The sequence below is a fragment of the Mauremys reevesii genome, linkage group 6 (genome assembly GCF_016161935.1).
Source record: "Mauremys reevesii isolate NIE-2019 linkage group 6, ASM1616193v1, whole genome shotgun sequence".
NCBI classification, from domain to species: Eukaryota; Metazoa; Chordata; order Testudines; family Geoemydidae; genus Mauremys; species Mauremys reevesii.
In genome coordinates, this window is record NC_052628.1 from 48,774,910 (window position 1) to 48,799,491 (window position 24,582).

Genomic DNA, 24,582 nt, shown 5'->3' on the forward strand with positions numbered 1-24,582 from the left:
AAATTCAGGTAATTTTGTTTTTAATTTTGAAACTGTTTCTGAGCCAAGTGTAAAGCAAAAAGTTTAACTCTGCTAAAGACACAGGACAAGATCTTACCATTGGATCCATGTCCCCTGTGGCCTCATAGAGTTCCATTGACTTAAGCAACTAAATGTGAATATTATTTAGTATTTATTTTTACCTAATTTTCTTCTATTGTGTATCTCACCTGGCTGTGGAGCATGGGGCAATGTCATTTCTTGATTCTGGGGTCAGTTTTCTCTATATTTAAATTCTGACATCCTCTCTATCATTTTAACAGCTACCTTCCAGGGCTAGAAAGGTGGCTTTGTGGTCTTCTCAGATGCTCAGCCACAAATAGGCCACCTGGATGGTATTCAAAATGCCGGGTAAGGTAGGGCTGGGAGGTGGGGAATGTTGTAGTTTCCATCCTCCTTTACCATCCAAGGACATTAGTTCCAAGATATACCCTCTATACTCCTACAATGGAAACAGGAGACTCAGCTTAGTCCCAAATCGTGCCTTCAAGCATGAAAATATAATGTGTTGTTATGTCCCACTTGGCTCAAATGCAGCATAATCCCCAAGTTATTATCTGTCCTTTGAGTTTGTTATAAGATAGTTAGATTTACAATTCATTTCTCTAGCCTTTTGCATGAATATCTGTAATATAGTCATCTTACAAAAATCTTCATCAAGAATGGATCTTAGTCTGGAATGCTGTTTCAAAAGCCAACTAAAATTAATTTATTCATAATAAAAATGTTTATCTGGAGTAAGTAAATCTGGTGTTATTAAATGCATCTGATCAGGTAACACTGGTATTGCTTAATGAAGGAACTGATCAGTTTATCTTGACTGCAAAGAAATATAAGATTGTGGTGAATTTTTATTATTTTACTACATATGAATATACATATAAATACATATATTTATTGTTTTATACTTTTACATACACACATACAATGCGTTCACCCTAAGGTTGAGGTTTTAATTGCAGAAGTGTCAGGAAATTCAAAGGTAACGTTCACAATGTTCCCTTTTGATTATACATTACAATAGTGTATTTCATTATATGATTTATGGAACATATAGAGCAGGGATCGGCAACCTTTGGCATGCGGCTCACCAGGGTAAGCACCCTGGCGGGCCAGGCTGGTTTGTTTACCGGTCACATCCGCAGGTTCGGCCAATCACGGCTCCCACTGTCTGCAGTTCACCATTCCAGGACAATGCGGGTGGTGGGAAGCAGCGGCCAAAACATCCCTCAGCCCGCGCCGCTTCCCGCAGCCCCTATTGGCCTGGAGCGACGAACTGTGGCCAGTGGGAGCCGCAATTGGCCAAACCTGCAGACATGGCAGGTAAACAAACTGGCCCAGCCCGCCAGGGTGCTTACCCTGGCAGGCCGCGTGCCAAAGGTTGCCAATCCGTGATAGAGAGTTTCATCCTGTGTCATTTTAGTCAATGGGAGCATTATCATTTACTTCAATAGGTGCAGGTTCAAGATGATATGTAGGAGCAAAAGGTAAAACATGAGGAATGTCAAATTCCAGCGAAGTGGGATCTGGTCACCTCTGCCAGAGATGACAGGTGGCATGTAGGGAAGCAAGAGTAAAGTCCTTAGTGTAAGACACCCAGGCTGGAGATTTGACTCATGCAATATTTGGAACATGTATGGCTATATAAAGAAGTGCAGCTTCCTTCCACTGTATCATATTGTATTATTGCTGAGCAGTATGTCACATTTTCCTATGTGACCAAGTAAGACAGTACCCTACTATAATGCATGTGCTCGAGGGAAGAGTTATGGTTACCATGGGAATTTTAACTATGATTTTACTGACTTTTGTGTAATCAAAATTTCAACTTTAAAATTGCATTACAATAGTTTATCACTTTCATGTACTGCTCATATTATCTGTAACTTAATGATAGGCAATGTTGCCCAAACTGGTAATTCATGAATGTGGCATAATGTAAATGAATTGCAAGGGCTGTAATTCACTGAGATTATGCTATAGCTCTAAACTGAAAACAGGGTAATGTGCAGACAAAAATAGCTTCTGAAATTAAAACAGCAGGTTGGCAGCAGTTTTTATAGTATTCACCACATCCAGCTTTTACCTGCCAGTATTTAAACAATTTAGAAATATATACATATAAAAAAAGTGAAAGTCAAATGCTAGAATGTATTTGAGTAACATATTATTGTAAGGTACAGCAATCAGGAATTTATTTCATACTGAATTACAGTATACTTATAACAAATGTTTAAAGCAATGATAACTTTTCACTTACAGTATATAGACCCTTCCATGTACAGATCAGAAAGCAGTTAATAAACTTTAATTAAGCTACCCACCTCTTCTATGCAGTACATATCAATATACCCTTTTACACCTGGGCAAAAAGGGGCAAAGAAGGGTTAAGTGAATTAGAAGTTACAGAGGTTAGCAGTCGATGGAACTATCAGAAATGGAACTCAGGAGTCCCCTGTATTAACCACTATACCATATTCCCTAAGACAGTGGTTTTCAACCTGTGGTCTGCAAACCCTGTAGGTCCACAGACTAAGATTTTCAAAGAGATCCACACCTCCCTTTGAAATTTTGTATGGGTCCGCAAATGAAAAAAGATTGAAAACCACGGCCCATAAATGTGTGTCCTTGATACGAGGCTCTTACCTGATTGGGTATTCTTAAAGGTGGCCTTGGACCTCCAGGGTATCGAGGGGACATAAAAGGCTATGAAAAAAGGAACAGAACCAAAGAATTCAATTTAGTTCAGAAATGTTTTATGTAGTAACTACATGTATAGTTCCTGTGATCCTCAAATCTCAGGAGCTCATCTTATATACTTTGACAACAGTATTTAGTACATTAGTCTGCAGCACTTAGCAAAACTATATATATTTTAAAACTCTTTTCTGAAGATTAGTACCAAACTGCATTTCTTAAACATTTTAATACAGCTATTGTGTAAGCAGAATATGAACAACTCCATGCACACCATATGTAAAATGATAAACTATTACGATTACATAATCAAAAATGGAAGTTTTTGGCTGGATAAAAGGGAAGTTAAAAAGCCTGGAATATAAAATAAAATGCCCTTGGAAGAGTTGAGAAGTACATAACAGAATAATAAAAAATGTCAAGTACTTTATATTTTTACATTTTCATTTTAAAGAATACAAGGTTTATAATAGTGACAGAGGATTTGGATTTCAGGTTTGGTTCACATATGTATCTAGAGGTCTGGAGACTTATCTGAACCACATTATCTAAATTACTGAGCTCTGCTCACATACCTCATGTAATGCAACCCCTTCTCCCCACACGCCAGTCTACCTACCCCATCCAACAGACCTTGGTTCATCATCACTTGGTATTAGCTGAGTGTCCAGTGGACCTCAGCTGCCATTGTAGTACATAGGAGAGAGGTAGTCTTTAAGATAGATGGGGAGCAAACCAGTTAGGAATTAATATATGAAAGTCAACTACTTAAAAAGGTAATAATTGGAGATATACCAATCTCCTAGAACTGGAAGGGACCTTGAAAGGTCACTGAGTCTAGCCCCCTGCTTTCATTAGCAGGACCAATTTTTGCCCCAGATCCCTAAGTGGCCCCCTCAAGGATTGAACTCACAACCCTGGGTTTAGCAGGCCAATGCTCAAACCACTGAGCTATCCCTCCTGCTCCTTAAATTGCATCCAGAAGTAAACAGGAAGCCAGTGCAAACATCAGAAAACAGATCTAACATTCCTGTGAGGGGGCTTAACCCCCATTACCTGGGCAAGGGAAAGAACCCTAATTAGTCAAGCTCTGCATTTGGGGGGTGATTAATTAACTGCCTTCTGGCCAGAGGTGGTGGAGTTATGACGTATAAGTAGACTGAAGGAGCTCAGTTGAGGAGAGACTGCAGAGGAGACAGATCTCTCTGGAAGAGAGAAGCCCTGGGATAGGGTTTAGCAGCCAGGAAACAACAAAGGAAGAATATTATAGGAGCAGGTTAGGTTCCTGCAGGGGAAGCCTGAGGTAGGGCCAACAAAGGAACTAAAGCGGATTCTGACATGGGGGAAGAGGTATAAGTTTTAAGATTCATTTGGATTTGTTCATGTTCCAGTGGAAGTGGTTAGACTTTCATGTGAGTTGGTTAGAGGGCCAAGCCACAGAACACCTGGAGGAACTCAGGAGAAGACAAAGGCTGGGAAAGGGCATCACAGAGATGAGGGAGAGTCCAGTAGGGGGTGCCAGAGACAATGATCCTGTCCAACGCTGTGACCAGAGATGAGGGGGGGTGCTATTACAATTCCTCATGATTACATTTTCAAGCACGACAGCCCATGAAATCTTCACCAGCTGTGACTTTCAAGCTGTCTTCAAATACAACCATAGGTAAAGCACATTGAATTATTCCCATCTAGAAGTCAGAAAGCAGAGATCATGGTAGCAAAGTCTAGATCTGAAAGGAAAGGGAGCACATGTCTAACTAGAAAGATGATAAAAAGAATGATTTTGGCAACTAACACCTGTAATTCCAGAAGCAGCTGAAAAGCCTAAAGCATACTTCAAATTGTGAATATTTGGACACTGAGAAGACTATCCCTGCAATTATCAGGGCAAAACCTTCCCTTCCACAAGCCTTTCCCTCAGGGTCTCTCAGACCAACAGAGTGGAAATTCTGGAGAATAAAAGCTGAGTTGGAAGTGTTGGACTTACTGAGCTCACTGAAATGGCTGGAGCAAATGACTGTACAGTGGTTTTAATGTTATGCAGCTGGACAAATTAGAAGATCCCATTATAATGACTGCAGGTTTTAAAAAAAGTCTGTATTGAAAAACTCTAAACAGGGTGCAGGAAAAAACATTATTTTTCTGCTACAGACATTCATGACAAAGAAAGAATTCCAACAGCTGGTAGGGGAGCAAAAGATACATTCTATTTAAAAAAAAGATCAGTCTTTAAAATTTCATTCTTCTCATTCTAAAGCCCAGGAAAAACCCATCAGAAAAGGAGAGAATGTGTTCCCTATAGAAAAGCCTTTGAAAAAGCATATGTTGAAACATCAGCACTTTTCCTGGTTACATTATGGTTCAGACAGTCAGGAAAAGTTATAATGATTCAGCATGACTTCTGGACAAGTTACAAAAGTCGGATTCCACAAACAATATCCAACAGGATGCAGATGACATAGAGACTCTGGCATCTTTAACTGCCTATTGTTACTACTAGCTATTTTTGTTCTGTTTGCTGTTAAGCTTTAGCCTGCCTGATTTTGAAATATAAAATGTTCAAGATTTCTTGTACCTAGCAACCAGGGTTTGGGTTAATTCCTATAGATAATAATCCAGCAAGTGGCCTGGCTCTCAAGAAACCTCTTTTATTTAAATCAACATCCTTTCTGAATACTGGGATTAGAGTTTGTTTACTCCCAAGTGAGGTTAAACTAATATTTGGATACCGTTGTTACTTCTTTTTATTCGTTTTCATATTTAATGACAAAAATGTGCAAATAAATTGCAAAATTTGCCATATTTAGGCAAATATATATAAATATAAGTAGCCTGATTTTCAGTAATGATGGGTATCCACAATCCTACTGAAACCAGTGGGAACTGCAAGCTCAGTATCTTTGAAAATCAGGCCACTCTTGTTTAGGGGCTTACATTTGGATTAAGGGGTGTAACATTAGGTATCCAGGTTTGAAAATTGTGGTCAGAAAACCCATTAGAAAACTACCATCATTCCACTTGGTTTTTAAAAGGCACCTCTATATGTAATTTCTGGATTCCTTCTCTCTGCTCCGTAACATTGGATGAAGCCTCTGAAAGAAGGCGTTAAACACAGGACTTCTTTTATTTCTATCTATTTTAATAAGTTGTTCAAATTTCAATTCCTGGAAACGTGACACTTGTTTAACCAGACAGATTTTAAAGTACATTTAATCTTTATGTGAGTTTCTAGGCATGTGATAGCCCAGTTGTGGGCAACCTGCGGCCCATCAGGGTAATCCGCCAGTGGGCTGCCAGTTTGTTTATATTTTCATGGCCGCCTGCAGCTGGGTGAACCATGGCCACTGGGAGCTGCAGGTGGCCGTGCAAATGTAAACAAGCTGTCTGGCGGCTCACCAGTGGATTACCCTGATGGGCCGCACACAGCCCGTGTGCTGCAGGTTGCCCACCACTGCGATCAGGGACAGCTCCAGCGTTTTTGCCACCCCAAGAGGTGGGGAAAAAAAAAAAAAGAAGCTGCGATCGGCGTCAGCTTTATTGCTGCCACCTCATTCTTCAGCAGCAATTCGGCGGCAGGTCCTTCCCTCCGAGAGGGACTGAGGGACCCACCGCCGAAGAGCTGGACGTGCTGCCCCCTTTCTGTTGGCCGCCCCAAGCACCTGCTTGCTGCGCAGGTGCCTGGAGCCAGCCCTGACTGCGATAGCCTATGTGCAGGCTGCGCTGTGCGGTTCAATTTAATGTAAAAAATAACCCGAAAAAAGTTAAAGAAAAGAAAACTTATCTCAAAAAGAAAAGGTAAATACATAGGGCGAGATTCACCTTAGGTTCTACGTTCACTTATGGCAGCACATACCTGGTGGCAGTAAGTACAAGGCCATTTCAGCAAAACGAAATGAATTCTTTGTATTGGTCTTCATTGCAGAGGACATGAGGGAGATACCCAAATCACAGCTATTCTTTTTATGAACAAATCTGTATTGTTGCACACCGATGGGTCAATAGTAGAGGTTTTAGAACAAATTGAAAAATTAAACAGTAATGAGTCACCAGGACCAGATGGTATTCACCCAAGAGTTCGATTGAACTCAAATATGAAATTACAGGACTACTAAATGTAGTATGTAACCTATCATTGAAACAAGCCTCTGTACTAGATGACTGGAAGGTAGCTAATGTAACACCAATTTTTAAAAAGGATGTGAGAGGCGATCCTGGCAATTATAGGCCAGTAAGCCTTTTCAGTACCAGGCAAATTGACTGAAACTATACTAAAGAACAGAATTATCAGACACACAGATGAACACAATTTGTTGGGGAAGGGTCAACATGACTTTTGTAAAGGGAAATCATGTCTCACCAATCCATAAAAATTCTTTAAGGATGTCAATCCAGACAATATAGTTGTATTCGTATATTCAGAAAGCCCCTGACAAGATTCCTCACTAAAGGCTCTTAAGCAAACTGAGGGTATGGCTACACTATGAAATTTTATTTCGATTTAATTTCGATTTTATAGAAGTCAATTTTTAGAAATCAATTTTATACAGTCGATTGCGTATGTCCCCACTAAGCGCATTAAGTCGCCGGAGTGTGTCCTCACTACCGTGGCTAGCATCAACTTACGGAGCGGTGCACTGTGGGTAGCTAGCCCACAGTTCCCACAGTCTCTACCACCCATTGGAATTCTGGGTTAAGTTCCCAATGCCTGATGGGCCAAAAACATTGTCACGGGTGGTTTGGGGTACATGTCATCTATCATCCCTCCCTCCGTGAAAGCAGTGGCAGACAATAATTTAGCACCTTTTTTCCTGGGTTACCTGTGCAGACACCATACCACAGCAAGCACGGAGCCTGCTCAGCTCACTGTCACCGCTGCTGTTGTGGGCAAGTCTACTGTGGGGGCTGCTGTGATCCAAGTAGCCAATGCAATAATTGACATTCTGTTATCAAGGATAGTGACTCTGGGAAATGTGCAGGCCTTTTTAGATTTTAGGTGCATCATATTCCTGTCCTTTGTCGCTGGTGAAGAAGTCTTGCATCCGTACATTCCAGTCCGGTTGGCGCTGTAACACCCCATAGCACTTTCTGTGGCTGACACATGTAACAGCTCCAGGGCTCTTGCCCTCTTGCCTTGGCCGAGGTACCTTGTCCTACCAGCACCTCCAAGCATTCGACACAGAAGCACCTGCATCAGCTGGCATTGCTACACAGCAGCAGCTCCTTGCCTTCACAAAAGACTGTGCAGTAGGACTGATACCCGTCCTTGTCGGACATGTAGCTTGGCCGGGGGTTCTGGGAACATCTTCCCTGCCTGGCTCCAAGCAACCTCTAGGGCATGATGTATGGCTCCACCACTTCCCCTGCAACTCTGCTCTCCTGCTCCCCAGTAACAAGCTCGGGCGATCCGTTCTGGTCCTCCTGGGTGCTGCTGGCAGATGTAGTACTGCTGCTCTAGGAGGACTCCTTGGAATCCTCCTCAGTGAGGTCAATCAGGGGCGCCTGGACAGACATGGCCATCCTCCTCTTACAGCATCGAATGGGAGACAGAGACTCCAGATCATTCTCTTCTTTAAGTTTCATCTCACAGAGATTCAGTCCTGCCTGGAATATCATGCGAGCTGGAGGCTTCTGCCTCAGGCTGCTCTCCCAGCTGGCAGCACGGCACGGTAGCACCTACCCCAGCCTACCCCTTGCTCCCATGGATTATGAAGCCTGGACGGTAGTAAGGAGCAGTTCAACTATAGGCTGAGCAAGTGCAGAATGCTGGTAGAATGTGCCTTTGGACATTGAAAAGCGCGCTGGCGCTTTTGGTCAGACCTCAGCACAACCAACATTCCCATTATTATTGCTGCTTGCTGTGTGCTCCATAATATCTGTGAGAGTAGGGGGAGACGTTTATGGCAGGGTGCGAGGTTGAGGCAAATCGCCTGGCATCCGATTTTGAGCAGCCAGACACCAGGGCGATTAGAAGAGCACAGCAAGGCTGTGCATCAGAGAGGCTTTGAAAACCAGTTCCATGACTGGCCAGGCTTTGGTGTGACAGTTGTGTGTGTTTCTCCTTGATGCAAACCTGCCCCCTTGATTGATTTTAATTGCCTGTCAGCCAACCACCCTCCCATCTTCGAAATAAAGTAACTATTGTTGTGAAACCATGCATTCTTTCTTTATTAATTAAAAAAAATAAGATAACTGACAAGGTAGCCTGGGTGGGGTGGGTGAGGAGGGAAGGACAAGGCCACATTGCTTATTGTAGCCACACTAAAAATCAAACTGTTTGAATGACAGCCTTCTGTTGCTTGGGCCATCCTCTGGAGTGGAGTGGCTGGGTGCCCGGAGCCTCTTCCCCCCCACCCCCCTGCGTTCTTGGGCGTCTGGGTGAGGAGGCTATGGAACACGGGGAGGAGGGTAGGCGGTTATACAGTGGATGCAGCAGGGGTCTGTGCTCTTGTTGGCTTTCCTGCAGCCCCAACAGACGCTTCATCATGTCCGTTTGCTCCCCCATTAGCCTCAGCATCGCGTCCTGCCTCCGCTCTTCGCGCTCACTTAATTCTTTCCTGGCCTCTACCACTGAATGCCTCCATGCATTAAGCTGTGCCCTATCAGTGCGGGAGGACTGCATGAGCTCGGAAAACATGTCATCGCGAGTGCGTTTTTTCTGCCTTCTAATCTGCAATAACCTCAGGGATGGAGATGATAGGTGGAGCGTAGAAACATTCTATGGTCTATGATGCTGCAGGGACTGCATGGTCACCTGTGCTGCTGAGTTCGCCACGCTGACCAAACAGGAAATGAAATAAAAAAGTTCCCGGGGCTTTTCCTGTGTACCTTGCTAGTGCATCAGAGTTCAAAGTGCTGTCCAGAGCAGTCACAATGGAGCACTCTGGGATAGCTCCCCGAGGCCAATACCGTCGATTTGCATCCGCACTATCCCAAATTCAACATAGCAAGGTCAATTTTAGTGCTACTCCCCTCATCAGGAAGGATTACAGAAGTCAATTTTAAGAGCCCTTTAGGTCGACAGAATGGGGTTGGTTGTGTGGACGCAGTCATTTTAAAATCGACCTAACGCGGCTAAATTCGACCCAACCCCATAGTGTAGACCAGGCCTAAATAGTCATAGGATAATAGGGAAGGTCGTCTCATGGATCAGTAACTGGTTAAAAGATAAGAAACAAAGGGTAGGAAAAAATGGTAAGTTTTCACAATGGAGACAGATAAGCAGTGGGGTCGCCCAACTGTTCAACATATTCATTAATTATCTGGAAAGGAGAGTGAACAATGAAATGGCAAAGTTTGCAGATGATTCAAAATTATTCAGGGTAGTTAAATCCAAAGATGACTTCAAAGAGTTACATGGGGGTCTCATAAAACTGAGTGGCTGGGCAACAAATGGCATTTGAAATTCAACACTGAAGTGCAAAGTAATGCAGATTGGAAAAAATATCCCAACTACACATATATAATGATGGGTTCTAAATTAGCTGTTACTACTCAAGAAAGAGATTATCAAAACTTCAACTTAGTGTGCAGGAGTGGTCAAAGGGCAAACAATGTTAGGAAAGGGATAGAAAATAAGACAGAAAATATCATAATGCCACTATATATATCCATGGTGCGCCCACACCTTGAATACTGTGTCCAGTTATGGTCAACTCATCTCAAAAAGGACATAGTTGAATTGTAAAAGGTTCAGAGAAGGGCAGGAAAGATGATCAAGGGTATGGAATGGCTTCCATATGAGGAGAGACTAAAAAGATTAGGGCTGTTCAGCTTACAAAAGGAATGATTAAAGGCGGATACGATAGAGGTCTCTAAAATCATGAATGGTGTGGAAAAAGTGAATTAAGTGCTATTTTCCCTTTCCCACAGGGGTCATCTGATGAAATTAATAGGCAGCAGGTTTACTACAAACAAGAGGAAACACTTTTTCACACAACATACAATTAACCCGTGGAACTCATTGCCATGGGATGCTGTGATGGCCAAAAGTATAACTGGATTAAAAAAGAACTAGATAACTTCATGGAGGATAGTTCCATCAACGGCTATTAGCCACAATGGACAGGGATGTAACCTCATGTCAAGGGCGACTAAACGTCAGACTGCAAGAAGCTTGGAGGGAAAGACAGGTGTTGATCTCTCCAAAATTGTATAGTTTTCTGTACACTTCTACTGAAGCTCTGGTACTGGTCACTGTCAGAGACAGGATACTGGATTAGATGGACCACTGGTCTGATCGAGTATAGCAGCTCTTATGTTCTTATGTGGCAATCACCCTGAGGTGGGGAGGCAAATAGTGGTGAATGACATCTGAACAGTAGGGCCCTGTCTACCGAGGGTTAAAAGGTACTTCTTCAAATCCAATTAGCTTAACGTAATTGAAAATTCCCCTAAACACCCATGTAGATATAATGTAACACCTCTTCGGTCATGTTAGCCGTTGTGTTTTAGCCTAGGTTAGTGGTTCTCAAAGCTGGTCCACTGCTTGTTCAGGGAAAGCCCCTGGTGGGCTGAGCCGGTTTGTTTACCTGCCGTGTCTGCAGGTTCAGCCGATCGTGGCTCCCACTGGCCGTGGTTCTCCGCTCCAGGTCAATGGGGGCTGCAGGAAGCAGCACGGGTCGAGGGATGTGCTGGCTGCCCTTCCCACAGCCCCCATTGGCCTGGAGCGGAGAACCACAGCCAGTGGGAGCCACGATTGGCCAAACCTGTGGACACGGCAGGTAAACAAACCAGCCCGGCCCGCCAGGGGCTTTCCCTGAACAAGTGGCAGACCAGCTTTGAGAACCACTGGCCTAGGTGACAGTGGTGGGGTCTGGTCACACCAAGATAAAAAGATGCATTTTCACAACATATTGCTAAGTGTTTTAACTAATGAACTATTTAACTCTACTACAGACAAGGCTAATTGAATTTTACCATTTGTTAGCTGGTTAAGGTGAACCCCTCTACTACAAGGTCTTAAACTGTCTCTCCATGGATGTTAAGGGCGGGGGGCGGGGGGGGGCTATTAATCATTTTAAGCTACACTGATTGAAAAAAAGTACCTTTTTCACCCTGTGTAGACAGAGCCTAAGGGATGCTGCCCAGGAAGTGGGTGTGCCCAGAATAGATGGAAAATGTGCTTATCCAGCATCTCCCCTCAAAGACTCCATGTACCAGAGCTTATTTGGACCACGAACAGGAGATGAAGCTGTAACCCCTATTTTCACTGGTAGAATCTGTGGCTAAGGAGCTCTGCCTACACGATCACAAAAGACAAATGTGGGGGCTCACAGAGTAATTATGCACGTGGGCAGAGTGTTTGGTGGGTGGCCAGAATAATGCACTAATGCATTATTGCTGATAATTGCAGGGAGGGAGCGAGAGAGTTGAACTATAGCAACTCTCATCAATTTCAGCTATATGGGCAGGAGAAGCTCTGCAAATTTCCCCAAATAATTCCTAAATTGTAGACCATTTTTACCTGAAAAAAAATCAAATTAAAATAGCTTTTTAATAGTATGAACATTAAACTAACATACTGTTTTACTTCTTATATTTTCAATTTTTACATTTTTTTAAAAAAAATAGTAATATACTTTAAAATAATTGTCTTATATTGTATACCTAAATATTTTGAGAGGCTGAAGGCACTCTTTACAGGGGGCCTGTCTACATTGGGAAATGACCTAGCGTTCTAACATGATGTGAAACAGAATTTAGCATTCAGGGTAGACAAGGATTGTCATGTTTAAATTGTGTTGGCTGCATGTAATTAACTTAGAATCTTTAATTGCTTTGTAGGAGTCAACTATCTTTGCCATCTTCACAAACAGAACTTGAGTACTGAATATTACCAGAAGCCCTAAAATGGAATTACAGCCTTAATTTACATAGGCATTGTGATACATGATTCTGTACTAATTAGCTGCTACTCCAGGTGCAGGTATTACACATGATCTGAGCTCAAAAAGGCCTGGTCTACACTGGGGGGTGGGTCGATCTAAGGTACGCAACTTCAGCTACGTGAATAGCGTAGCTGAAGTCGAAGTACCTTAGCTCGAATTACTTACCCGTCCTCACGGCGCGGGATCGACGTCCGCGGCTCCCCCATCGACTCCGCTACTGCCACTCACTCCGGTGGAGTTCCGGAGTCGACGGGAGCGCGTTCGGGGTTCGATATATCGCATCTAGATGAGACGCGATATATCAAACTCTGAGAAATCGATTGCTACCCGCCGATCCGGCGGGTAGTGAAGACGTAGCCTAAGAATGTCCAAATTACCAGCATCTAGCCTAAGTCAAGTGTGGATTCTCATAAGGACAGAATCTCACCATTCATACATTCCAGGTCCTGAAATTGTAAGATGATACATGATCTAGGTAAAAAAATAATCCTAGGTTCTTCTCTCCTCCTACATTTTCAATTCACCTGTCATGTCCCATGTTCTCTCTCTTTTGTTTTCCTTCTCAGTCCTTTCCTTCATATGCACATTTTTTGGTCTTTTATTCATATCTCATCCCTTGTTAAAAAGTCTGAAATTGTTAGCTGTTACATTCCAAAAGTATGAAATAAGATTTTATTATACAATTTTCTGATATCACTTTCTTCTTATCCTATCAGTACTGAAAAGTGATAAGAAAGGCATTTTTTTTAATATACCTCTTTCAGGCTCCTTGTATTATAATATGATTTCTAAGTGCTTTCAACTGTTACTGGTATGAGATAAGTGGTTTCATTTACAAATGGAATGAGGAATGGAATGAGACATAAAATGTGTGTCAAATGAATTGACTAGAGTTAGTTTACAATTCACATATTTTAATTTGTTTGGTTTCCTCTCTGTTCTCCATCAACAATCACTGTCATTGCAGTGTATAAGACACTCTTGATTAACACATTTTAGTGCTAACCAAGATTAAATACTCCAAATGCCACATTTGTGCTGGCACATTCTGCTGATGAGCACAAATATGTAGCTTATTTTATAAAACTTAGATAGTCCACGATCAATACTTAATAAAAAGTACTTTCCCATTCAATCATATTTGAACAATTAAACTCTACACACGTCTATGCTTTACTTTTGGCATAAGTATTTGAGAGCTGTACTTTGGGAAAGGCAAATCAAGTAAATCACACACTAACTAGCTTTTACATAAAATAGCTTGTACCAGACTCTCTGCATATATGAGAGAACTTCTCTTGATGGCCTTCTCTGGTAACTACATCTCTGTTTCATAAACAGGAACATGTCTGTGTGCTTCAAATGAGGTCCCCCTCAAAAATTATTTGAGTTTGTTTATTTTTGTTTATAGCTGTCTGACAAGGCCTCCCATCCTAGAAGTATAAATATGGCAACAGTCAGACTTTGATCAAGTTAAGAATGTAGAGTACAACATTTAAAATAATTAAAAATAAAAATCTAATGACTATAGCTCCCTTCTCCAGACTTCAGTGTTTCTACATCTAAGATTCAAAGGCTAATCATCAGAACAAATAATAGTTTTTCAATTAAGGTCAATGCTTTATCCTCATCAAAGAATTACTGGACCTACTCCACAGTAAGAACGAATAACTGCAGTGCTCTGAATACACACCTGGTAATCTGCATACAAAACCCCGTTTACCCTTATGTACAATACTTCTCTAGGATCTTACAAACAGGATCTATTGCTGCTACCGGGGTTATTTCACCAGGAATTTGAGAAGTAAGTAACACTAATTTCAATAACAGATGATTTGTTGGAATGATATTGTCGTCGAATATGTCTCCCTTTGCAACAAATATAATGATTATTTCTCACTCAAGAAGATCCAGCAAGTGGGAGAGGAAGAGGCCGAACTATGTACATGATAATTAATGGAGATTTCTTAAGCGGTACAATTTTAAAAGTACTATGAAGTATATATATTTTAAATCAGTTGAAGAGTTGTCACTTTAATTTTGAGTGAAAAAATTACACAAAATATAACTAATCATTCCAAACATGATTTGAGCTGGAGCTAGTAAGGTCAGGAAGGATCATATGAACTTATTTTTACCCATGCCTCTAAAATTCAGACATTTTGAACATAAACATTGAGAATAAGAACACATTCCTGAAAAATTAGCAATGCCCCACCCAACACATGAACAATTCATTTCTAGGAGCAATGCCGGCAAGTGACAACTAAGAGCCTCAGTGATCTCTCAGTTAAGAATCTCTATTGCTGCTACAGCTATTAAATATGTTATTATTATTATTATTATGAAGCTAAAAGCATTATCTTCATCAATAGAATTTTGGTATATGAAACTGATCTCTTAAGTCCAATGGAAAGTACCACTGTCAATTTATGCCAAGGACAGGATTCACCCCTGAAGAAAATGGCATCATTTATAAATTACAAAACATCAGCAAAGAACAACCCACAACCAACCAAACAAAAAGCAAACCAAGCACCCCTAAGCAGCCTTCAGAAGACACTGTAATGCCACTTTTGACATACAGTCAATATCAGGCTTGTTCACCCCAAAGGGTACATATATTTTCCTCTACATACGAGTCAAAAGCTCGGAATAGGTAAAGATTTAATCCAAGCCTTACTTTGCCTCCTCTCCCTCAATAGATATTTATAAGGCATTTGTCATTTAAGTGCCTTCCCTTCCCCTAATACTGTCCCAAAACTAGCAGTGGGTTTGTGGCTGCTTGAGATTTGTTTTAATAGTTGTGCGCAATAAAACAATTACTATAACTGCAGGATGGCATTATCAAAGCCAGCAGACATCTTTATCTTTTTAAAAATTGACTTTATTTCTGGTATTTAGAGAGAGAGAGAGAGAAATACATACACAAACATACACCTACACCAGGGTTAGGCAACCTATGGCACGCATGCCAAAGGCGGCACGCAAGCTGATTTTCAGTGGCACTCACACTGCCCGGGTCCTGGTCACCGGTCCGGGGGGCTCTGCATTTTAATTTAATTTTAAATGAAGCTTCTTAAATATTTTAAAAACCTTATTTACTTTACATACAACAATAGTTTAGTTATATATTATAGACTTATAGAAAGAGACTTTCTAAAAACGTTAAAATGTATTACTGGCACATGAAACCTTAAATTAGACTGAATAAATGAAGACTCGGCACACCACTTCTGAAAGGTTGCCGACCCCTGACCTACACTATTTTCAGACCTTTTGAGGTGCTAATATCCTCTGCTTACAGACTGAAGATGGGTTTCATTTATATTTTCATACTTAAAATATTTTAAAAATAAAATATGAGGTTACAAGAGCAACGACACAAAGGCCCTGTTTCTGCGAAAAATTAAGCATGTGCATAACTTTACACATGTGAGTAATCATAATGGGCTTAAGTCTTTGTAGAATTGGGGAAATTACATCTACAAATAACTACAAACATTCCAAAGTTGCTCTAAAAGGACAGATGAGGATTCTTCCTATCCTATTGTTAAGCCAATCCCTCCTGGCTCATTCCTAGTGTAAAGTGCGTGTCAGAATCAGCTATGTGTGCGAGAGGATATACCAGAGGTGGAAGGGGGCAGACCTGGAGCATGATCTGCTCAGCTGATCTCTAGTTGGCAGAATGGCCCCTATGAGACAGTTCTAGCTGGTGTAGGTTAGAGTGACCGACTGCTGTGGCTGTTCCAACTTCCGGATAGGTTGGTTTGGCCCCCTGCTATCCCCAGAATCAGGGGGATGTAAAGGTGCTCACTGTAGTTACCTGAGAGTCTTTATTGACCTATCTCTTCCTAAAACAATATACATTTTATATCCTTCCACGGAAGCTTGTAAGCTATTTGCTTATTAAATGTATCTTGTCTGGTTTTTTGTTTTGAAATGCAAAGAGGATGTGAGTTATCATTAGCTTTGAATTTCCTAGCTTGTTTTAGTTAGTTAAATTACCTGAGTGCTACTTAAACTTAGCTCTTTGTAGTTAATAATAATGCCATGGAGGAAAAAAATATGAAACTTCTTTTCACTCATTCTTCTTCCTGTAATAATGCTCTATCAGAGCATTAGGTCAGCTCTGCTACAGCACAACAGAGCTAAAAATAGTGCATCCATATAATACAGCTAATACAGAGAATGGGCAGCTGCCACTAGATGGCATGACATCCTTATATTATTTTGCTTTCTTTTTTGCTTCTTTTTCTATAATATAAAAGCAGTATGTAAAATTTGTCATTCAAACTTGCTGTCAACACATTTTGACACTTCAGAGATGACCAAGGTCAGCCAATCATTCAGATATTGACAAACATGGATCTTTTTCCTTCTCAGGTGTAAGGCTAATACTGTGAAGCTCTTTGTGAAGACAACTTTGTTTTGTTTTATTTCTGCTTGTGACTTTTGATCTATGGGCTAAGCGCTTTTTTAAAATTAACATAATTTCTGCCAACTCCTGGGCATTTTGTAATGATACCTGCAAACAGATATCTGCAAAATCTCTTTCATCACTACACTCAGGGCCGGTGCGGGGGGGGGGCGCAGGGAGGGCCGCCCGCAGTAAGGGGGGGGGGCGCACAGGGGAACTGCTCCCCACCCCAGATCACCTCCACTCTGCCTCCTCCGCTGAGCACACAGCCCCCGCTCTAATTCTCCTCCAATCGGCGCCCCAAGCCTGGGAGGGGAGGAGAATTAGAGTGATGCTGGCGTGCTCAGCGGAGGAGGTGGAGCCGAGGTGAGCTGGGGCGGGCTCCCCAGGCGGGGTTAGCTGCCGCGCGGGGGATCCTCCCCGAGCGGGATTAGCTTCCGCGGAGGGGGGCTCCCCGGGTGGGGTTAGCTGCTGTGGAGGGGGTTGCTGCTGCGGGGCTACCCGGGCGGGAGGCGGCAGGCTCCTAGGTGGGGTTCAGTTAGCTGCCACGGGGTGGGGCTCCTCTGGTGGGGGTGGCGGGTGGGCATGGTTAGCTGCCACGGGGGGGGGGGTAGCTGGGTTGTGGGGGTGGCGCAAGGTGGAAGTTTCTCCTAGGGCACAAAACTTCCTTGCACCGGCCCTGACTACACTGAACAATTTGGCTCAGATTCTGGGTTAGCAGGTGAAACACAAGGCTTATGACCAGGTTCAAGACTTCTGTAGCTCTTCTTGTGGCTGTGAATCCTGCAATCAGAACTCCACATCCCTCTATGACTGTGTGAAGAGGAACTCCATGTAGATGACCTGCTATCACTCAGAGAGACAAGGTGGGTGAGGTAATATCTTTTATTGGACCAACTTCTGTTGGTGAGACAGAGAAGCTTCTTACACAGAGCTCTTCTTCAGATCTGGGAAACTAACTCAAAGTGTCACGGCTAATGACAAGATCTGAACAGATAGTTTAGTATAAGTAGTTAACACATATTTCAAGGGACCACTCAATGTGAAGTGTAAGTTTGAAAGCTTGTTTCTCGTCAACAGAAGTTGGTCCAATAAAACATATTACCTCAACCACCTTCTCTCGCTAATATCCTGGGACCCACATGGCTACCACAACATTGCATACAGCTATCACTCATGCATACAGAACAAAATCATTCAGTAAAGATTTCTGATTGCCTACGAGAAAAATATTCACCAACCCCCTATTTTGGGAGGAGAGTGAAGATATACGTTTCAGACATACCTAGTACTCCCGTCTCATGGCCTTCAGTGGGAAAGGAGAATGAAGATCCCCCTCCATATTCTCCTGGTTTTCACCCCTGTCATTCACAGGAAAGAACCTCCCCATCCCCACACTCCAGTCCTGGACACCCGGTTTACTCATTTTTCATCAGGAGATCACATATGTGAACCAAAACTTCCTCTCAACACTTGGATAAGTGTAGAAAGTCTGTCTCTCCACTGTGGCCCAAATTAGGGAGTTACTCCAGTTCTATAGTTGCATTTACTCCTATGGGCTGCATGGCAATAGCAGGCACAGTGGGAAGAAAAATAACTGGATCCTGGTAGAAAGGAGGCAGATAGATCATTTGCATGAGCTCTCCATTCCTGGACTGAAATTGTTAGTTTGGCCTTGCATACCAGCTTGTTATTTACCACAGGTAAGCATACTGCACTGCTAGGTATAATTTCACCTAGATCAAACCTTAAGGGAAGGCAGAGTATGCACTGATTCCTTTGCTTGTTGTTATGCACTAGAGGCAAGAATTTCAAAGGTATTTAAACGTATAAACATGCAGATTGGTACTTGGTGAGATTTTCAAATTCACCTAGGTGCCTAACTCCCATTGAAATCTGACCCTCTGGCTCCACTTTGCATATAACTAGACATGAACAACAACTCAATTCTTACATCAAAATATCAATATAATTCTAACATTTCCTCATAAGAGGTTATTATAAAATATATTACATAATTTTCAAGCTTTAACCATAAAATAGCACAAATTCTTATCTTTGAAATTGTGAAGGATTGATACTGTATTTAATGGATTTCTTATTATTAGTCAGAGGTCACTTGCTTTCCTCCTACATATTTTTCTTAAAAATAACTATCTTTTAAATTTTGTACACATGATACGTAATATAATTTAGAATAGGCCCTTTTTTACACAGCTTCAAATAATGCACTGAAGCTTTTCTACATCCTAAAATGTCTGTAATCATAATTTTTCTGAATACCTGAAAAAAACCCGGTGGTACAGGACCTACTGGCATGCCATCTCCTGGGGGAATGTTTCCTAGCACTGGACTGGGAGCTGCTGCAGCACTCTGAAAAGAACAAAGGAAAAATAAACCTTTGTCATTGCATGGTAGGCATAAAACCAAAAACTACTGTGACCAAAATGCAGTACGGCAGAAAGTAAACTCTCTGGATATAATTTTCATTATTTACTCTAAAGGTAAACTGTAATTTAATAACAGTCTCATTTTATACACATGAAATGGTTAATTTTAGTTCACAAATATACGTTATTTGAGGAGAGGACTGACAGACACATTCATCCATTAAATGTATCATGACTATGTATATATTTAATGTTTGTATTATATATATTTATAAAATGTATGTGTGTGTGTCTCTCTCTCACACACATATAAATATATGTGGTATAAAAAAGTTAACGTATACAATCTATTTGAAATTTTCAACCACTTTTAACTTCAGCAGACTTAATATTCTTTTAAAATCATACCAAGCTTCAAAACAATGGCTGCTCATGATTCTACCAGTCCCACAAATAACCACCATGATTAATGAGAATAATTCTGGTTAAATTTTTGGAAAGGAAAAACAAAAAGAGGAAGGGAGAAAAAAGTATTTCTAAGAAGTGAATCAGAGGATGAAATTAACTACCTTTGCAAATCCTACAAATGGAATAAGCAAGCAAGGAATGTAGCTCCCAAGCAATTTACAAGCAGGAGATCATCCCAAAAATGGAAGCCAAACTGTTATTGTTGTCATGTATTAGAACTTCAATTGCTTTTAATTTCTAGCAGCTTTCTTTTCTGCAGTACATTCTGTTAGGGTATGGGGCTGAATCACCTTCAAAGCCTTTCAGTCTTTCGTGAAAACACTCTTAGGAGCACAGAAAGTATGAAGAGCCAATTTCAGGTTCTAATGATCTGCCAATATCTGCCCGGTGGAATACAAATTTATGGATGATTATTAATTTAACTGGCCAAGGAGGTCATTTTTACATTTAATAACCAAATTAAATATATATGTACATTATATTTTCAGGTCTATTTAAGGAAATGTATAGTGTAATGCTGAGAACATTAGAAAACTGCATTTGATTGGTATGGCATGTAGATATGCTGACATTTTTAGACTGAAAAAAAAATAAATATTCAGTTAGTTACGTCAGATTTTGCAATGGTTTAAATCACTCTTTAGAATAAGTTCCTCAAGTATGATAACCAGTACTATATTTAGTAACTAAACTGTATGTTACTTTCCAACAAGGGACCAAAGAGGCTAGTAAAGTCTGCACACACAGAAGCAAGTCCAAGCTATAAGAAGTACAGTACAGTCAGAACAGCTACAAGGCTTTGATCTTGATTGCACTGTTGACATTTGTTGCCCAGTGAATTATTTTAGTAAGTTCACAGATCCTGATTCTAGACTCTGTAATATGTTCAGCAAGGTTGGTGTTACAATACTTTACTCTTGCAATTGACCACAAAAGTCAGTCATATATACCTGAGCTAGCAAAGGGATTTGGGTCACAAAACATTTTCATGCAGGACTGCCAAAAAGTAATGGAGCTATGATCAGGTGATATTGTATCAGACTGCAGTGGATAAACAGGGGTTACTTACTAGTAATGTCTTTGGGGGTTGCTCTGTGCATTAATGGGATTTGGTACCTCTAACCTTAAGCTGTAGAATTGTATAGAAAACCTGCATACATTGGGAGGAGGGGGATGATTGGATGTCCTCATCAGCCCTGTTTATATAACACAGTATGCCCCCCAGCCCACCTCTGTTCCTTTTCCCAAGCCTACAAAGTCCTGAAATACAAAGAACTCCCAAGGCAGAGGGAAAGGTGGCTGTATAGTGTGAATACACAGAGACAACCCTTGAAGAACAACAGTTATTAGTAAATAACACTTTTTTCTTTTTTGAGGGCCTCTGTGCATTCCCACTTGCAGGAGATTAGGAAGCTGGGTCCCCCATTAGAGGAGCAGTTCTAGGCAAAAATGATTTATATCATATGATGCTTAGAGTGCCTTTCCACAGTAAACATCATATTGCAATTCTACGTCCAATAAATAGTATTCAGTGAAAATAAGAACAGCACTCCATGTTGCTGCTTTGAAAATCTCTTCAATTGGGATCAGTCTCAAACAAGCTACAGAAGCAGCAGTAGCCCTAGTGGTGTATGTGTATCTTTAACCCTAGAAGTACTGGTTTTCTGACTAAAGAACAACAATATGCTTCCTAATCCAGTGTGAAAGAGTGTTCACTAATAGGCAGTCAGTTACACCTTTTCCAGTAGGCAACAAATAATCTGTTAGTTTTCTAAAGGATTTAGTCTTGTTCAGGTAATAACACAGGGGCCTTTTCACATCTGAAGAGCATAAATGGGACTCTCCTGGATGGACATTAGGTCTGAGGAAGAAAACAGAGAGGGTAGCAGATGAAAATCTGAGACCATTTTAGGCATTATGCTGGGGTGAAGTCTCAATGATTTTTTCATTGTGCATTATTATATGGGCTGGAGAGACACTGAAGGCACTGACATTGCTGACCCTCTTAACGGAAGTATTGCCATTTTGATAGCCAGGTATTCTAAGGAAGTTGGATACATTGGCTGATAGGACAGGTCCATCGACATTGTTAAAAGCAGGCTGGGAAAGGGCTTCTAGTAGTAGAAAAGTCATTAGTTATTCCAGTGGTCCCCAAACTTTTCATCTGGCGGGCGCCAGACGAAGGACCGTGGTGGCGGTCAAGCATCCATGGAAATGCCACTGAAATTCGGCGGCGGCGCCTCTCGATGACATCGCTTGTCGGCGGCAAGCAATGTCATCGAGAGGCGTCACTACCGAAATGCCGCCGAAATTTGGCGGCATTTTGGCGGATGCTCAACCGCCGGCCAGGACGCAGGCGCATTTAGATGCCCCCATGGGCACCATGGCGCCCGCGGGCACCGCGTTGGGGACCCCTGAGTTATTCCCTTAAGAAACTTGGAGACTGTGGGGGAAGCCAATAGAGCTTTGACTTTAATCAATATGTATATATGATACACAGATAAACCTGGTAGAGTCACCTTTAGGAAGTTACCACTAAACTCTGTGATTTCAAATGCTAGGGATGCTCTAAAATCGCAGGGACTTTTGCCCATGATGGGTTTATTCTTTATCCTTTCCCCAACACAAAAAGCTTGTCCATTTCAAATCTGTACCACTTCAAGGTAGAGTTCTGTCTAGACTGTAACAGTCCTGCTTGAACTCTGTGAAAACACAGAAAGCCCATGGCAGTCAACAAACTACTCCCTTATTGTTGAAAAAGGAGGTTCAGGCACAGAGGAAGATGAATTGGTTGTTCTCTGATCAGCTGGAGAAGCCATCTATCAATATTACAAAGGCCACATTGGTGTTATAAGTATGATGTTTGTTTTATCCTCTCTGATTTTTCTTATATTCTGGGCATCCAGGAATGGGAGGGATGACACGTTGATAGTTGTAGAGGTGAAGGATCCATAGAGTTAGAGAGGTTTACGAGAAGTGAATTTTTCATTGCATTGCTGGATGTGGGCACATGGAGAGAGGGGGTAGATAAGTCCGTTAGTGTGCATATTGGTTCAAGTAGCTTGTGTAGTTTCTTGTCTGAGTATCCTACTGCAGCTACAATCTTATCATATGCTGAGAATGGGGTGGTGGGAAAAAGGGAATTCCTTTGGTGGCGGTGATAAGGGGAGGAAAGGAAAAGACATATAATCTTGTGTGACATTCTGTATTAAGAGTAAGGCATGGTTAAGATATTTGGTCTCAGTTCTGTGGCTGCAGGAGTGCATGTTGTTGGCTGGGGGAACCAGCTCTTTATTTCATGCTGTTTAAAGCACATTTAATTAATTTAATTAACTAATTTAATTAAGTTAATTAACTTTATTAAAGTCATCCATGATTTGATTATGGACCATAACGTTTCTGGGTGCAGTTCAGTGTGTTGGTTTTAACCTACAAAGCCCTAACTGATTTGGGATCTGGTTACCCAGACTGCGTCTGTCCCTATGTGACACTACCTCAGTTTAAAAGAAGGGTCTTGACTTTGGAACTCACCCACCAGGTCTGCCAGAGCTCCATTTGTTATGTTTACAGGCATACACTACGAAGCTCATCTTTTCTCTTATGTTTTTGGTGTGAGAAGGGGTTAATAGGCCAGGGGATAAAGCAACTGTAAAGTCTGGGTTATCATGGTGGCTATTTTGGCCATTGTTTGTTTATGGTGTTCATTAAGTGTATTACGGACTTGAAATTGTAAGAATATTGTTTAAATTATTGTGAAGGACCTAAAGCCACTGTTAGTCCCTGAAAAAATCTAAACAAATACAATGAAAACTGCATAATGTACATGACAGAAGGTGTAATTTAAAGAAGATAGCAATGAAGTCAAAACAATGGAATAAAACAGATTTTCATTGTCTTTGGCATAATATGTTTTTCAGTCTAAGAATGTATAAAGAAATATATCCTTAAAACTTACAACAAGCAGATCAATAAACAACCACAAAATGGGCTGCATGGAAATATTCTGATTTAACCTATTTCTGATTAATTATTCAGAAATCCTTTTCACAGTTCCACTGCAAACCATAGCTTCTTTTTACATGCAATACAAGTGGTACATCATTCATAGTTCCATTTGTTTGACATTTTAAATATTTGCAATTTGCTTTCCCTGCTTTTCATAAGAAGACGAAATGGGAGAATTTAAATTGTTTAATCTCTTCATACAAGAGTATTTCTCTTTAAAAACAGAAAACTTAGGTTTGGTTTTATGTCAAGTTACTGAGTTTACGGTGTCTCTTTACACTTAATAATTAAAACAGATTAAAAAATGCCAGTTGAATAAAAATTAGCCAGAACATTTATTTGTATCTGCTTGGTATACCCAGGCATCTCTAGACAACATAAAAATAGATGAAAATATGCAAAGATTAAAACTAGCCTCTATGATCAGTAGCTGTTGATGGTCATTGTTTACACTAATTTTCAACAATAATAATTTAACTTATTAAGTACATAAAGCAATAAAGTCCTGATGGACTACTTCACTAATTTACTATGTGCAAATATTTGAATCATGTTTACCTAATAATCCATAGAGAACCATATATTGCATGCTTTTCATTTTCTGTTGCTATTGCAATAAGTGGTGCACTATGGCTGCAAGAGAATACTGTGAATGTGATTCAAAATATTTATGTAA

General features: G+C 41.1%; 1 protein-coding gene across 3 annotated transcripts in view; it reads right to left on the reverse strand.

The window, feature by feature from the left end:
* SSBP2 (single stranded DNA binding protein 2) overlaps positions 1 to 24,582 on the reverse strand; it is a 256,126-nt gene that overhangs the window by 47,044 nt on the left and 184,500 nt on the right. For 2 of the 3 annotated variants that reach the window (XM_039545650.1, XM_039545652.1), the window contains exons 5-6: positions 19,327 to 19,416; positions 2,686 to 2,745 (exon numbers count right to left, since the gene is read on the reverse strand). In XM_039545650.1, coding sequence (XP_039401584.1) covers positions 2,686 to 2,745; positions 19,327 to 19,416 — 150 coding nt within the window. The remainder of the gene's footprint in view (positions 1 to 2,685; positions 2,746 to 19,326; positions 19,417 to 24,582) is intronic. The other variant, XM_039545651.1, reaches the window with a different exon arrangement.